General features: G+C 41.8%; 1 protein-coding gene across 6 annotated transcripts in view; it reads right to left on the bottom strand.

Moving 5' to 3' along the window:
* Positions 1-3,298: 3,298 nt before the first annotated feature.
* Positions 3,299-15,159, bottom strand: part of LOC127658220 (voltage-dependent calcium channel gamma-7 subunit-like) — a 75,762-nt gene continuing 63,901 nt past the window's right edge. For all 6 annotated transcript variants that reach the window (XM_052147385.1, XM_052147386.1, XM_052147387.1 and 3 more), the window contains 2 exons: positions 5,389-5,534; positions 3,299-4,279 (listed from right to left, as the gene is read on the bottom strand). In XM_052147385.1, the coding sequence (XP_052003345.1) occupies positions 3,809-4,279; positions 5,389-5,534 (617 nt within the window). In that variant the 3' untranslated portion in view covers positions 3,299-3,808. The remainder of the gene's footprint in view (positions 4,280-5,388; positions 5,535-15,159) is intronic.

Below are 15,159 nucleotides of genomic sequence, written 5' to 3'. Positions count from 1 at the left end.
TTGTCTAGAGCGCGTGTAGCCAATGCGTGTGCGCGCGACTGCGTCTCTCCCGCCCGCGCCTCAAACCTTCACTGCCTGTATCCGTCCCTTTCCTTACCCCCTGAGTGTGTGTGTGTGTGAGAGAGAGAGAGAGAGAGAGAGAGAGAGAGTCGTAACTTGTCGCATACCAAATACTGACAGACGAGAGGAAATATTCGCGCGCATTGTGCTTTTGAAATGTAATCTTTCTCACAGAATGCTGTCACACACAAACACGAACTCATGGGACAGATCATTCACAATGTGCGCACTGGAGCGTGCGCGTGCCTGCGTGTTTGAGCAACATATTTTCACCCTGTCCTCATCGCAGGAGCGAAACAGGCATCTTTGAGATGATGTTAGTACCGCACTGCTAATGAAATACAATGTTATCCAGTCTGAGAAAGAGCACTGGAGTTCCGCAGAGAGAGACAGAGAGAGGGGGTGAGAATGGAGTGGGGGAGTGAAAATGGCAGGTTGAATGCGACAGACACCTCAAATTCGGCGCTAAATTCTATTTCTTATGCTTTCCGTCGTTTTAAAGATCAATAAACAGTCAGTGTGTGTGTGTGTGTGTGTGTGTGTTTCAGCACTCTTTGGTTAAATACACTGAGGTCGAGGAAGCGTGTTGTGTTCTCATGTGAAAAAGCAGTAGTACAGTGAATTACGACCTTCAAAGGTTTTTGTTGACCTATATCATGTTAATTCTCACCCCCTCCTCTCCTCTACACACACACACACGCGCGCCAGCGGAGCAGGGAATGGCTAATGATGGGTGACAGCTCTTTCATGCAGTAATGTTGTTGAAAAGAGAGCTATATCCAACTCTTTACTGACACACGTGCAGCCTCCCCGCCCCCAAGCACACACTGAAACACACATACAAGCACACACTGAAACACACATACAGGTACTTTATTGGTTGTTGTATTGATATAAATACACATTATAACAAAGGGAATTACTGAAACGCATGTGTTATGAAATTCTACTCAAACACAAACATACAGAAATAGAGAGAGAGACAGAGAGATAGACGGGAGAGTGTTTTGATCAATTGGACTGCACGCTGCCCTGGGGCAATGGGACGCAAAGCAGAGCAGAGCAGAGAAGCACTTAACATTCCCAGTGCAGAAAACACATACATAGATGGACGCAAATGCGCGCGCACACACACACACACACACGCATGTAGTGTTTCCATGTTTTATGGGGACTTTCCATAGACATAATGGTTTTTATACTGTACAAACTTTATATTCTATCCCCTAAACCTAACCCTACCCCTAAACCTAAACCTCACAGAAAACCTTCTGCATTTTTACATTTTCAAAAAACATAATTTAGTATGATTTATAAGCTGTTTTCCTCATGGGGACCGACAAAATGTCCCCACAAGGTCAAACATTTCGTGTTTTACTATCCTTATGGGGACATTTGATACCCACAAAGTGATAAATACACGCTCACACACACGGTGCATATTGCATATTGCATAAGTGGCTCCCATGACCACCCCTTCCCTCGAAAAAACGTCAATGTACTCTAGCATCTGTACCAAAGTTCCTACATACACCGATCAGCCACAACATTAAAACCACCTGCCTAATATCGTGTAGGTCCCCCTTGTGCCACCAAAACAGCTCTGACACTTCGAGGCATGGACTACACAAGACCTCTGAAGGTTGTCCTGTGGAATCTGGCACCAAGATTTTAGCAGCAGAACCTTCAAGTACTGCAAGTTGAGAGGTGGGGCCTCCATGGATCAGACTTGTTTGTCCAGCACATCCCATAGATGCTCAATCGAATTGAGATCTGGGGAATTTGGAGGCCAAGTCAACACCTTGAACTCTTGGTCATGTTCCTCAAATCATTCCTAAATACATTTTTGCAGTGTGAAAGTGTGCATTATCCTGCGGAAAGAGGCCACTGCCATCAGCGAATACTTTTGCCATGAAGAGGTGTACGTGGTCTGCAACAGTCCTTTGGTAGGTGGTACGTGTCAAAGTAACATCCACATGAATGCCAGGACAGGACCCAAGGATTCCCACAGAACATTGCCCAGAGCATCACACTGCCTCTACTGGCATGCCTTCTTCCCATAGTGCATCCTGCTGCCATCTCTTCCCCAGATAAACAATGTACAATCACCCGGCCTTCCAGATGATCTAAAAGAAAACGTTATTTATCAGACCAGGCCACCTTCTTCCATTGCTCCACGTTCTAGTACTGAGGCTTGTGCCCATTGTAGGCACTTTCGGGGGTGGACAGTGGTCAGCATGGGCACTCTGACCATATGCCACAAGCTGCGATGAACTGTGTGTTCTGACACCGTTCTATCATGGCCAGCATTACGTTTTTCAAAATGTTTTGCTACAGTAGCTCTTCTGTGGGATCAGACCAGACGTGCTAGCCTTCACACCCCACGTGCATCAATGAGCTTGGGCGTCCATGACCCTGTCGCCAGTTCACAGGTTGTTCTTCCTTGGACCACCTTTGGTAGGTACTAACCACTGCATATCGGGAACATCCCACAAGACCTGCCATTTTGGAGAAGCTCTTACCCAGTCTTCTAGCCATCACAATATGGCCCTTGTCATAGTCGCTCAGATTCCTTATGCTTGCCCATTCTTCCTGCTTCCAACACATGAAATTCAAGAAATGACTGTTCGCTTGCTGCCTAACATATCCCACCTATTGACAGGTGCTATTGTAATGATATAATCAATGTTATTTACTTCACCTGTCAGTGGTTTAAGTCAGTGGCTGATCAGTGTAGATAACCTACGTGCTCTTGAATACATCATGTTATCATATTATTTCTGCTATAAACCCTATTTTTATACGTTATTCTCAATCAAATTAAAGGTGTGTGATTATAATACTGTTATTTCACAATGAAAAATCTTTACCTGATTGACTCTCTCCAAAGTAATTCAGTCTGAAGCATGATTTTGCTTAAGAGGCTGTTAATGTTTTCAGCACCACAGACAGCGCATCTTATGCAGCCGCAGTTTCAATACAATCTCTGAACCACTAGAGGGCTATGTGAGCGCTGACAGTTTAAAATATGCTGTCTTGCAGCTCAAAATAGATCGTTTGGAAGCTTTGAAGTGCGTAATATCATTGAATGCCTCGTATCATATATTCAGAAAAATATGTATTACAAAATAAGAGCTTTGAAATAATTTTTAATTCATTACAGTTTTTCAACAAATTTCTGAACATCTTGCAGATAGGCAGTGAATAAAAATCACTGCCATAAACAACAGTAGCAACACAACATTTACACCAGAAATTAAAATTCATAGGCTTATGACTCACTTATGAATCTCTGTTATTCAAAATGCAAACAATATGCTGATCATTTTAAATTTGCCCATACCCTGTCTGTCCATATCATATAAGTAATACTCACTTTAGCTTTTGATGATAATATAAATACTAAAACTAACACTTCCATGATGAGAAATAATAGCTTGAGTTCAAGAAAAACTTCAGTATCTTTAGAAGTAAAGGCAATAGTTACATTTCTTTTATGTGCTCTACATGTAAGCCTAAGTATAAATAAGTTGTGGTGTGTGAGATTATCAAAGTGTTTTGCGTTGTGCAATAACCTCCATTAGATACATGTGCTGTTTAATATGCTACAATTTCACAACAAAGTTCAATCTTAAAAAGAGGCCTTTTGTTACAAACATAATTTTTTCATCTTCCTTTTATCATAAAAAACTACACAATTTCCTCAGTTAGAAACAATCAGAAAACTCTCTGAACTTTCTCTTCTCCTTTAGCATGGAGAGGCGCTCATGCGCATGTGTGTGTGATAGTGTGGGGGTGGCACTGCAGCGGGTGACGTGGACAGAGGCAGGGACTGGGATGTTGCAGATGTTTCAGGTGCCCCAGGGTGGAGAGGATGGTTGTGGTGGAATGGGGCAGCAGAACCTGCCGATGACAGCTGGTAGCCAGCTCTAGAGTTGGGGCTGGAAGCAGCAGTGATTCCCGGAGATGATGTGCTCTGTTGGACAATGGACTTTGGTGGGGGCTGGAGGTTCTGAGTGAGCTGGATGGAGATGTCGCTGGAGATCTCAGAGGCACTCCGTGCACGCTGGGGGGTAGGCCAGGTCTCTGGGTGCAGGTACTGGCCACTGTAATCACTGCCCTCAGAATGGCGGGGGCGATAGACAGCTGGGTGAGGACGGTACACCTCCTCTTCTGCATAACGCTTCATAAAGAGATAGACAGACATCACACCGGCACCCTGAGAGAGTAAGATGATGAAATAGGAAAAACACATATTATACTGTATATACAGACAGATAGATAGATAGATAGATAGATAGATAGATGAGACAGACAGATGGAGATAGATAGATGTTGGATGGATGGAGGGAGGGAGGGATGGATTGATGGATGGATGGATGGACAGACGTTCAAACGGACGAACGTACGGAAGGACGGACAGACAGACAGACAGTCAGATAGACAGGTAAACATACAGATAAATAGACAGACAGACAAACAGACAGACAGAGAGATAGATAGACAGGCAGACCTTTTTGCTTTTGCTCTCTTATTCTGTCTCTCTCTTTCTCTCTCAAACATACACCTTTACACTCCACTGACTAACTACTCTTTCCTTAAGCGACCATGCTAGTAGAAGGATTCTGCTGAATCAAGCAGAAAAAAGAGTTATAGCTTGAACTTCAGTTTTGCTTAATCCTCACTTTATGGGTGCACACAAGAAATGTCTGACAGATAGTCTGTGATCTGTAGCTCTGAATACTCCATCATCATCTACATTTGCTCTAGACTAAACAAGCTCTGGCTTTCATATTCACGACTCATTAGCATCAACATTTGTGTAACAAAATCTAAAAGACTAAAATGAGAAGTGTATGTGGATTTAACTGGTGTATAATAAATAAATATGGTACATGGTAATGTTGACCTCCTTGGTATCTCCTTTTCCTATTGTAAACAATAAAACAATAACTACTCGAAATACAGTATTTATGTCCAAAGTAACTAAAATGGAGCCCTTCTTGAAGATCCACATTCATAATACATAAAGACTTCACTCGAAGCTTCTGCCATAGACTAAAGAGTGCATCCGCATAGGGTCATGTTTAAAGCATCTGCTTCAGCAGTGTCATATGTGACATAATTACAGTACCATCATTTGTCAAGCCCATTGGGCCTACATGCATGGCCAAGATAGAGTCAATATGTTCAAATCATTGGAGCTTAAACATATGACTATCTTGGCCACTTAAGGCCATATAATTGAAATGTACTCTCAGCTAAAAACCTATTTACATTTAATAAATGTTTAGACTGAAATGTCATGCTTAATAATTGGCGTCTGACCTCTTTGAGCAGGAAAGAGCTGGCAGCAAATGCAAAGGACCAGCCATATCGGTAGTTGAAGAACTGCTCTGGCTCCCGCGGCCTGTTCATTACTTCATCATTAATGCTGGAGATATACAACACCAACCCAACTACCAGACTCAGCCCTGAGACAGGGACAGAGAATAAATAGTAAAAAACGATTAAAGGGAAAATAACCGAACACTGATATACTGGCTGCCACCCCTGTCAATGTTAAAAACAACATCAATAAAAAAATATAGATGCAAGTTGTTATGAACTGACCAAGCACCCATGTGACATGATATACATAACTTTTTACCATATGGTTCTATGGGCTGCCACAAACTTAATTAGCCCCTTACTAAATCACAGGCCCTGACTGCTCTAAGCACTTAAGAGTATAGAGACCGCAGCCCTCTGTAGTTGTCTGTGGTAAACTGTAAAATTTGTTTTTGTTGATTCAACTAATTAACCCCTCAATGGTCTTAACGATCAAGTCCCTATGTTGTCCTTAAGGGTCAAATTGACCCTTTTTATGTTAAATTTCAAAAGTTTGTAAAAAAAAGGCTCTGTTCCCCGTCTGTCGCTCTCTTCGACGTTGTGTCGGTGAAGCGACACTAGGGGTCTCTCTTGAGCACCGAATATACATCTGATCTATGAAAAAAGGCCAATGAAAAGTTGGCAGCTAGTATTTGCATACCCCGCCCCCGGACATACGGGTATAAAGGCGAGGAAATACTAGAGTTCATTCAGAAAATTTCTTCGGAGAGGAAATTCGAATGGTTGTGCATGCTGTTCGCGTGAAATCACACCTGTTCCTGTATTCCTCTGGCGCTCTGCATGCTGTTGGATTGACGGCGCATTACAGCGGCGATTTCTCCTTCTTGCATGGCAGTGCAAATTGACCCTGGGTGCTTCGACAGTGCAGAAACCAAACTCTAAGAGAGTTATTTAAAAGAGTGATTCCTCTAAAAGAGTGTATTTTCTCTAAAAGATCAATACACAGCGGCGTTGAACGTCCTTTTCAGGATGCGTCTTTATAAAGATGCCCTTCCGCACCTGTGTAGTTCCTGGATGCGGTAGAGTGCTCTCTGCTTCAAATGGCCACAGGCGTTGTCTTGTGTGTCTGGGTAGCGATCACACCGAGGCTGCATTTGTGGATGGTTCATGTTCTCACTGCGAGGGCATGACCATGGCAATGTTGCTGTCGCGGCTCGCTTTCAACAGAAAGCAAGCCACTCCAGCCACCCCCCGCATTGCTCCTTCTTTCCACGGGATTGAGGACGGTGCGAGTGACGCTGGAAGCGATCTGGGGATGGCAGCGGGTGCGGCTCCGTCGGGTACCCCCCTCGGACCACCCACCCCCGGCATGCTCGTTGACTCCCGTCCGTGCTCGAGGCAACAGCGGCTCACCTCACAGCCAGCCTGCCTATCCTCTGGAGCTCGAAGCAGATGAGCTTGCCGCTGCATCGGAGAGCGTGGCATAAAACGCAGGATGACTCCCTTGGAATGCCCAAGCGGAGGCTGACGCTCAGATGTCCAACATGCTTACCCGGGCCACCGCCAGCGTGGGCTTGGACTGGAACCCTCCGTCCTACCCACAGCCATCGTGGCTGGATGACTGGTTTCTGGGGTCCCCCTCATCACCCGTCACAAAATGAACTAGTGGCTCCCTATTGGCCCACCCGGGCCTGGTTCTCGGACCTCGTACTCCTCGCGACAGCCCCTCCTTGGCAAATTCTCCTGAGGAAGGACCTTGTTCTTGCTCTGGCATCCTCATCCAGACCTTTGGAATCTCCACGTCTGGTCCCTGGACGGGATGTGGAAGATCTAGCTGGTCTACCACCTAAGGTTAAATCCCTCCCGGCCAAGCCTGTTCCCCTCCTGGGACATCTCGGTAGTCCTCGCGGGCCTCCAGAGACCTCCCTTCAAGCTGCTAGAATCAGTTGGACTCAGGGCCCTCTCTCTTAAGACTCGCTTCCATCAAGAGGGTCGGGGACCTGCAAGTGTTCTCTGTCAGTGACACTTGCATGGAGTTCGGTCCGGCAGACACTCATGTGATCCTAAGACCGCGACCGGGCTACGTGCCCAAGGTTCCTATCACGCCCTTGCGGGTCCGAGCTCACTCAACAAGGAGTGTTGCGTCCTCATGGGCACTGGCCAGGGGTACCTCCCTGGCAGACATTTGTAGAGCAGCGGGTTGGGCGACACCCAACACCTTTATGAGATATTACAATTTCAGGGTTGAGTCAGTTTCATCCCGTGTTTTCACAGGTCTGAGCCAGTAGAACTCAGTAACACGCTGATGGGCTGGCAGGGTGAATCGCTTGCATATAGTGCCCTTTCCCTCGGTTGAGGTAAAATTGTTCGTCTTTTTTCCCAGGAGATTCCACTCGATTCCTCCCTAGCCCTCATGGGTCCGCAGTTCAGCGGAGGAACATGTCGACCCAATCCACTGCGGGTACTCAATCTACCCTGTACTGGACTAGGTGCTCCACAGGGTGAGGACTCCTACTCGGACTCCCCCTGTGTTTATTCTCTGTGATACGGTCCCCTTACGAAGTGGACCCACATTTTCCTTAGGTAGTCCCGGCTGCCTCCGGTCGACGTGTTGTAGCAACTCCCCCTCGCTGAGGCTGGATCTACTACCGCGCCCCTCCCACGTGTCACCTAAAAACACATGTGATGTATTCACCACTTTACCTCCCCACCGGGTAGGTGTGGTCTCCACAAGGTCTTTTCCCCCTGAAAGAATAGGAAATTGGGTAAGACCCCTTCCCTCGATGCATGTAAGGGCCCCTGCCGTCTATTACTCTATGCGAGAAACATAGAGAGAAAAGAGGCCCAGCCAGGCTTGGCCCGTTCCCAGGTTGGCAAGCGTCTCCTTGTTCCCCGGTCTAAGGTAACCAGAAGGACTCCAACGACTTTTTTGGGAAATTGGGGAAGGGTACGTGCAGTCTGATACAGCCGGTCGTCTTGGCACGTAAAATACCTGCCTGCTCCTGTGTCAGCAGAACACGTACACGGCTCAGCACATGGCGTGATCTAAATTGGACCCCTAGAGTCACTTCTCCAACACAACGTCGAAGAGAGTGACAGGTGGGGAACGGCTAGGTTACGGATGTAACCTCCGTTCCCTGATGGTGGGAACGAGACGTTGTGTCTTCCCAGCCACATTGCTGAACCGAGCCACTGTAGTGGCCGGGCCATTTCCGGCTCCTCAGAAAAATCCTGAATGAACTCTAGTATTTCCTTGCCTTTATACCCGTATGTCCGGGGGCGGTGTATGCAAATACTAGCTGCCAACTTCTCATTGGCCTTTTTTCAAAGATCAGAGGTATATTCGTTGCTCAAGAGAGACCCCTAGGGTCGCTTCTCCGACACAACGTCTCGTTCCCTCCATCAGGGAAAGGCGGTTACATTCTCTCTACTTTTGTTATTAAATTGTTTGTCTATCTGCCAGCTAACACTAAAAAATGATGGGTTTATTTCTCTATCACCCTCTATTACAATATACAGACCTGAAAGGCAGGGGACGCCCCAACACAGCTTCAAAAATACTGTTAAAAAAGTTCAAAAGCTTGTAATATTGGCTCTGTTTGCACTATTTCTCTACTTTTGGCCTTAAACCCAGACTTTTTTGAGAAGCCTCAACAATAATTGTATAAAATGTCAACCTGTTATTTTACATTCACACACACATACTCATAGACACCACAAACACTCATTGACAACAAACACAATTTATATTATACAAACACAAAGGTTTATATATATAAATTTGATCAAAAGTTATTTTAATGTTAATTCATAGATCATTTTATGTTTATTAAATGTTCGACATGTTCAAATGAGATATAATAAACAAATAAAAAAAATTGAGAATAAATGCTAATTAATTGTAATAGTGATTCGTTATTGGATTATTTTGATAAAATAATCATCAGTGAAATAGTGAATTAAAAAAGTTAATAAAAAAATATATATAATTTCTGCTCCCAATCACTGCTTCTGTAAACCCCAAATAGCCACAAACCAGGGCCATTGCTAGACATAACGCTTTACTGGGGCACAAGCCCTCCCCCTCCCCATTACTCATATCGCTTTTTTTTTCTTGAAAGCTTGCTGTGTGCAACATAATGCACTAAACAAACTTACCTTACTTAACCAACTATTCCTACACTGCAACAAGTACTGGGAAAGGTAAACATGTAGAGATATTTGCATTCTTCTACATTACACAATGATAATAATGAATTATTACAGCTTTTTCAAGAATTTACAATTACAACATTTCAAGAAACCAGTCATTTTATGACTTCAACATCTAAAATAAAGAACATATGTATTCTAAAATTAAACAAAGTTTTCCCCTAGTAATTAAAAAGTCTTGTCCATCGCCAAGTCCAAACAAAGTTGGTTCATTTATTGAGCATTAAACTGTACCGCCTATTCTTCATTTTGGCAAAATGGTCAATTACTTGACTCTGACTCAATTTACAAAGTTCTGGGATTGTCAGAGATCTGCATAAGTGTCAAGGCAGTGTCAAGGTTGGGAACATGACTTCATCCAGCAAGTTGAAAACACATTATATATCCTTAATTGGAAGGCTTTCCTTTTTGTGAGCCAGATAACTAACAGACTGTGGGCCAATAAAACCTCCTCCGATTTTAGATTTTTACATTGTAATAATCTGCCAGACCTTGGAGGTGCTCCTCACAAAGAAAGATATCTGATCCGGTATTACAGGCCTGAACACCTCTCAACATTTTTCTATTAAGAGATCAAACAACATTGATCCATCTCAGCAACCATTCTGTCAAGGCAAGGTAGAACAGGATTCTTTTCAGCTTCTCTGCATCACTGAGGTCACTCACTGCTCCACAACAGTCCACTAAATAAACCTCCATGCGTTTCTGCTTCTGTCTTTGTCTAGTAGCAGCACATGGCTCTGGGATCTGATTTGCTGCAGAAATGGTCCTGAGAGTATCATACATCATAGTAGCCTTCTCATCTGAGCGCATCTGTTCTAGAGTGTCACACTTTGTACTCAGCAGCCTTAGCAAGGTCTACTGTTTCAATTTGCAGATATTTGTGCAGGTTCTCAGTTACAGACAGAAAAGTCTTGTACATTAACACATACTGTGGAGAATCTGCTAAGTTTGGCATGGAGTCCTATTGCCATGGATTTGTTTATGCTGGAGAGACACTGAATAACTGCAGGGAGATTCTCTAAGATGGAATTTACAGACTGCAACTGGCTTGACCAGTGGGTCTTTGAAAGCTGCATAAGTTTGGATGGCTGTAACCCCAGCAGATTTTGAACATCTCTGAATTTGTGATGGTTTTCAAGTGAAACACTGAAAAAGGAGTATACACTCTATAGCAGGTCAAAGAGATCCCTGGCCTCTGGTATGGCTTGACAGGTGTGACATATAACTAGGTTGAGCTGATGTGAATAGCAGTGCAAATGAATGGCCTCTGGATGGTTTGTTTTAAATCTGGCTTTTACACCACCTACAGCCCCATTCATAACTGCCGCCATCATATGATTGTGCTACACACTTCAGCTCATCAATGTCATGATGCACTAACTGCTCTTCTATAGCAGCAGTAAAGCATTCTGCATCAAATTTTTTTAGTGTTGTCATTGCAAGCAAACACTCCTTCACTGTATACATTAAAATAGTGGACACATAAGGCCCGTTGTTCTGTATTGCCATCCTCAATGGCAATACCTTAGGTTGTTTTTTACAAAATGAGTCTATTTTTTTCTTGTCTCTCAGCTTGTCAAGGTAAATAATCCACTGTTATGTCTCAAATGTACAGAATAAAATGCAACACAGCAAAGTATTTTAAACAAATCATAATTTGAACATGTTCCTAAATATTGATATTAAAATGTTATACATCTTTGCAAACCTAGTTCTTAGCTCTCAAATAAAACCAAGATCACATTTGTAGTCCATTCAGAGGCCGAGATATTACACAAAATATGAGGAAAGGGTGGGGCTTCACAAAAAAGACTGGATGTCTATGGGTGGAGTCACAAACCACGTTGGGGAACCCCCCACTTTTCAGATCTGAAGTATGGTATGGATCGAGCAGTTATTACAAGCTTTTTTGAAGCTGTGTTGGGCCTTTCAAAATTGTATATTGGAATAGAAGGTGATAGATTAAAAAATATTTTTTCTAGTGTTAGCTGCTACCTAGACTAATAATTTAACACTTTTACGACCTTTGGACATTTTGTCTTTTTCATTTAAGTTTTTTTTTCTTCGAAGATTTTGGTGTTAATGCCAATGGCATACATTTTGCCAAAGGTATGTATTTTTACATGTATTTCATAATACATCTATAATACACTGTGTTCACTGCAATATTTGATCCCAGTGCCATTAAAGCATAAAATCATGAATTCTATGATATAATGTTTTCATTCAAGAGCCCTGGCCCTGGAAAAATATTTTCCACCAGATGGCACCAATTTTCTCATGTTTAGCCAATGGAGCAAATACATTATTTTCCCCCTATTTTTCTGTAATAAGTAATAAGAAATAATATGTTTGCTGTATCATAAGTCAGTGAAAGTGGAAAATAATATTAATATATAATATTTTTTTGGCAGTTTTTTGACGCTGACATTTTTGTCCTCTAAGGTCCTGTTTTTTTTTTTTTTTAAATCTGATACTGCACAAAAAATTATAATGCATCAAAATCAATGTTGTTGCTAATCATTGACATACAGACTGTGATAAAAATCCACAAAAAAATAAAAAAATACAATTCCCATAGCATTTAATATATGGAAAATAATATTTTTTTTGTGTTTTGTTTTTCATAATAAACAACAGTGGCATTATATAAACAAACTGGCATGTTAAATCCTGAAAATGAATGAATCAAGTAAACTCTGCAAGTTTTGAACTGCAGGATGGTCTCTTCTTGAAAAACACAGGCTTCATGATAAATAGTTTGATTAGGAGGCACATAGATTACAACACTTGACATTCAAACCTCAGTAATGGTGACACTTAACAAATATCATTAGGTAAAATACAAGCTCTTAACATCGCCAAACTACTATTAATCAACATTGATGCAAAAAAAAGCAACAGCAGAACAAATATATTTGCACATATATATATAAAAAAAAATAAAATAAAAATAAAAAAAAACAGGCCTACAACACTAACCTCATTATTTATTGGAAAATGAATCTTTGTTCAGACAACTTTGTTAAGTGAGTTGAGATATCAATACACTTAATATATTAATATGACTCGACAATTTAGTTCAAACATAAAAAAGCACCTTGATACAACAAAATGTAAAAAATATAGATTTTACAGTATGGAGTGTGCATCAGCATGGGATTGGCACAGCAGCTGCAAAGGAGGTGCTCATGAAGTCCCTTCAGAATCATACAATGATAAATAGGACACACTACTGTCTTAAGGAAATGAGAAAACTGAAATGAGAAAAGTGATGGTCATCACAAGTCTACAAGACTACAATTACACATCCAGTGCACCATTTTTGGACAAGGCCTATGAGTAACAGAAAGAATATATTTTATAAAGAAAAAAAACGACTTAAATACATCTCCTAAAGTAAAAGGTTAAATGCTTCTAACTCCATGCTGCATAGAAAGTGACAGCACAGCACATATATAATGTACTGTACTCACATTTACAGCACAGACTTCCTGCATAGCCCCTGAGGACTTACCGCCCCTCGAGCCATCTCAACAGACAGGGTTTTGCCCAGCCACTGATGAGAGGACATCAGCTCTATCTAAATAAATCACAGCCTTCTGCACCACACTCTCCTCACTGCAGGCAAGGGGAAGAGGAGTGTGCTGGAGATAGATTGAGGACAGAGGGACATACATTGAGGGACAGGAAAGAGGAGCGGAGGAATGTGTGAACTAGTAAACTGGGTGATTCTCACAAAACATTTTGAGAAAATGTCCTGGTCCTAAATAAAACGTTATATTTTGCATATAGAAAATAAAGCCTATTTTTAAAGCCAATAAGATTTTTTACATTGTGAAATTATTTTCATGACATATACACATACACTATGATACCCCCCAGTTCTCATTGCTGCTAAAAAATTATATACTTTATAAATTGTAAAGTATTTGCACAACATAGTCCCCTCTACTGTCTTTCATTTAGCTGTTTTAATAAAATCAAATAAAATAAATGTTACTGTAATACAGTAAAAAAAATGGACTGTGTTAAGGTAATGAGAATCCTCATTAAAAACAATGGGAATAGTAAAAGTAAACATCCTTGTAACGAGCGATAGCGAGACAAAGAGTTCCCGACACATGGGCAAAAATAGTAGGTATCCTCCCTGGAAACCCAGCTGACACCCAGCGAACTGGAAGGCCACCACAAATCTGACACACGGGCAACCAACAGATACATGAGACAGGACCAACTAGGCAGAGACAGTGAGGTTAGTTACTTCACACCAAACAGCTTACTATAATAAAGCACATTCAGTCAACACTGAACTACATTTAACATTTAATCAGACAATCCACTAAAGGACATGACACATGAGGGGATTAATATAGGTATGAACAAACAAGAGGCAGGTGCTGCTCACAGCTGAAAGTTGGCATGATCAGCATTCCCATGGAAACAATCAGGGTTCCCGTGGAAACACTGATTCTGTGTGCCAGCGGTACCTGAAACACATGAGGGTGAAAATGTCAACACGCTTGGAACAAAACAATCGATGGAGCATGACTGACCAGATCCCAACACAGACCAAAACCGAATCAGATTGGAAGTCAGGATCCAGACATCATGCCCCGGACACGAAACACAAGACAGATAGGGAACGGTGATGCCACGGTCCTCATCAGACAAAAACCCAACCTGAGAAGGCGACAGGACCGTGACAGTCCTGACTCATTGGGGTAATGAGAATTAGGGGGTAAATTAAGCTTAAAATTATGTTAAAATGTAAAAAAAAAACTTAATGCTCTAATTGTCGGCTTCATTTTCTTGACGCTTAATATAATTTTGTAGTCTCTTTGTATTGATTTTGGGTTAAATATGACCAGGACATTTTCTTGACAGGCTTCGTAAGAAACACCCAACTAGGTAAACATCAATAGAGATAAAGGAGATACAATAGAAAATATTATTTTTATGTTCCGGCCCCAACTGCAAAATAAATAAAAAAATAAATTAAGATTACGGCAGTCGGAAGAGAAAAATAATCCAAATTTACAGTCAATCCCTGTTTGAAACCCCATTGCAGAAGTGTTGATTTTGTTTTAATACAAGGGTAATGAAACAAACTGTGGTGATTTAAATAAAGTCATTAAATAATAATAATAATACAAAATAAGAAGCTTCTAAATAATTGTAGATGTTTTCCAGTTTTTTGAAGGCTCTTAAAAGTGCTAAATTGGCATATATTTTTCACTATGTGCTGCCATTGATAATTGATTAGTCACATGACAAATGTTTCCTGAACTGAATGTTTATGAGCAAAGATGATAGCTGCAATGTTTCACTCAAGCAACTGCTGTTGAGCTGAATGGTAAATGCAAACACTTAGTTCTCTTCAGGTACATACAGTAGGAATTCCTGTATGGAAAGAGAATAAAGACAAGACTGTTAGAAGCACAAGAGGTCACAAGAGCAAGAGATGAGAATGGGTGAGAAAAGCCTTTCTCGTTTTGACAACATGCACAAACTGCGAAATCTCTCTAATATTTATTGCAACAGCTGACTGTC

The sequence above is a fragment of the Xyrauchen texanus genome, chromosome 17, assembly GCF_025860055.1.
Source record: "Xyrauchen texanus isolate HMW12.3.18 chromosome 17, RBS_HiC_50CHRs, whole genome shotgun sequence".
Lineage (NCBI taxonomy): Eukaryota > Metazoa > Chordata > Actinopteri > Cypriniformes > Catostomidae > Xyrauchen > Xyrauchen texanus.
Note: the sequence above shows the minus strand (reverse complement) of the source record. Positions and strands in the feature narration are given on the sequence as shown.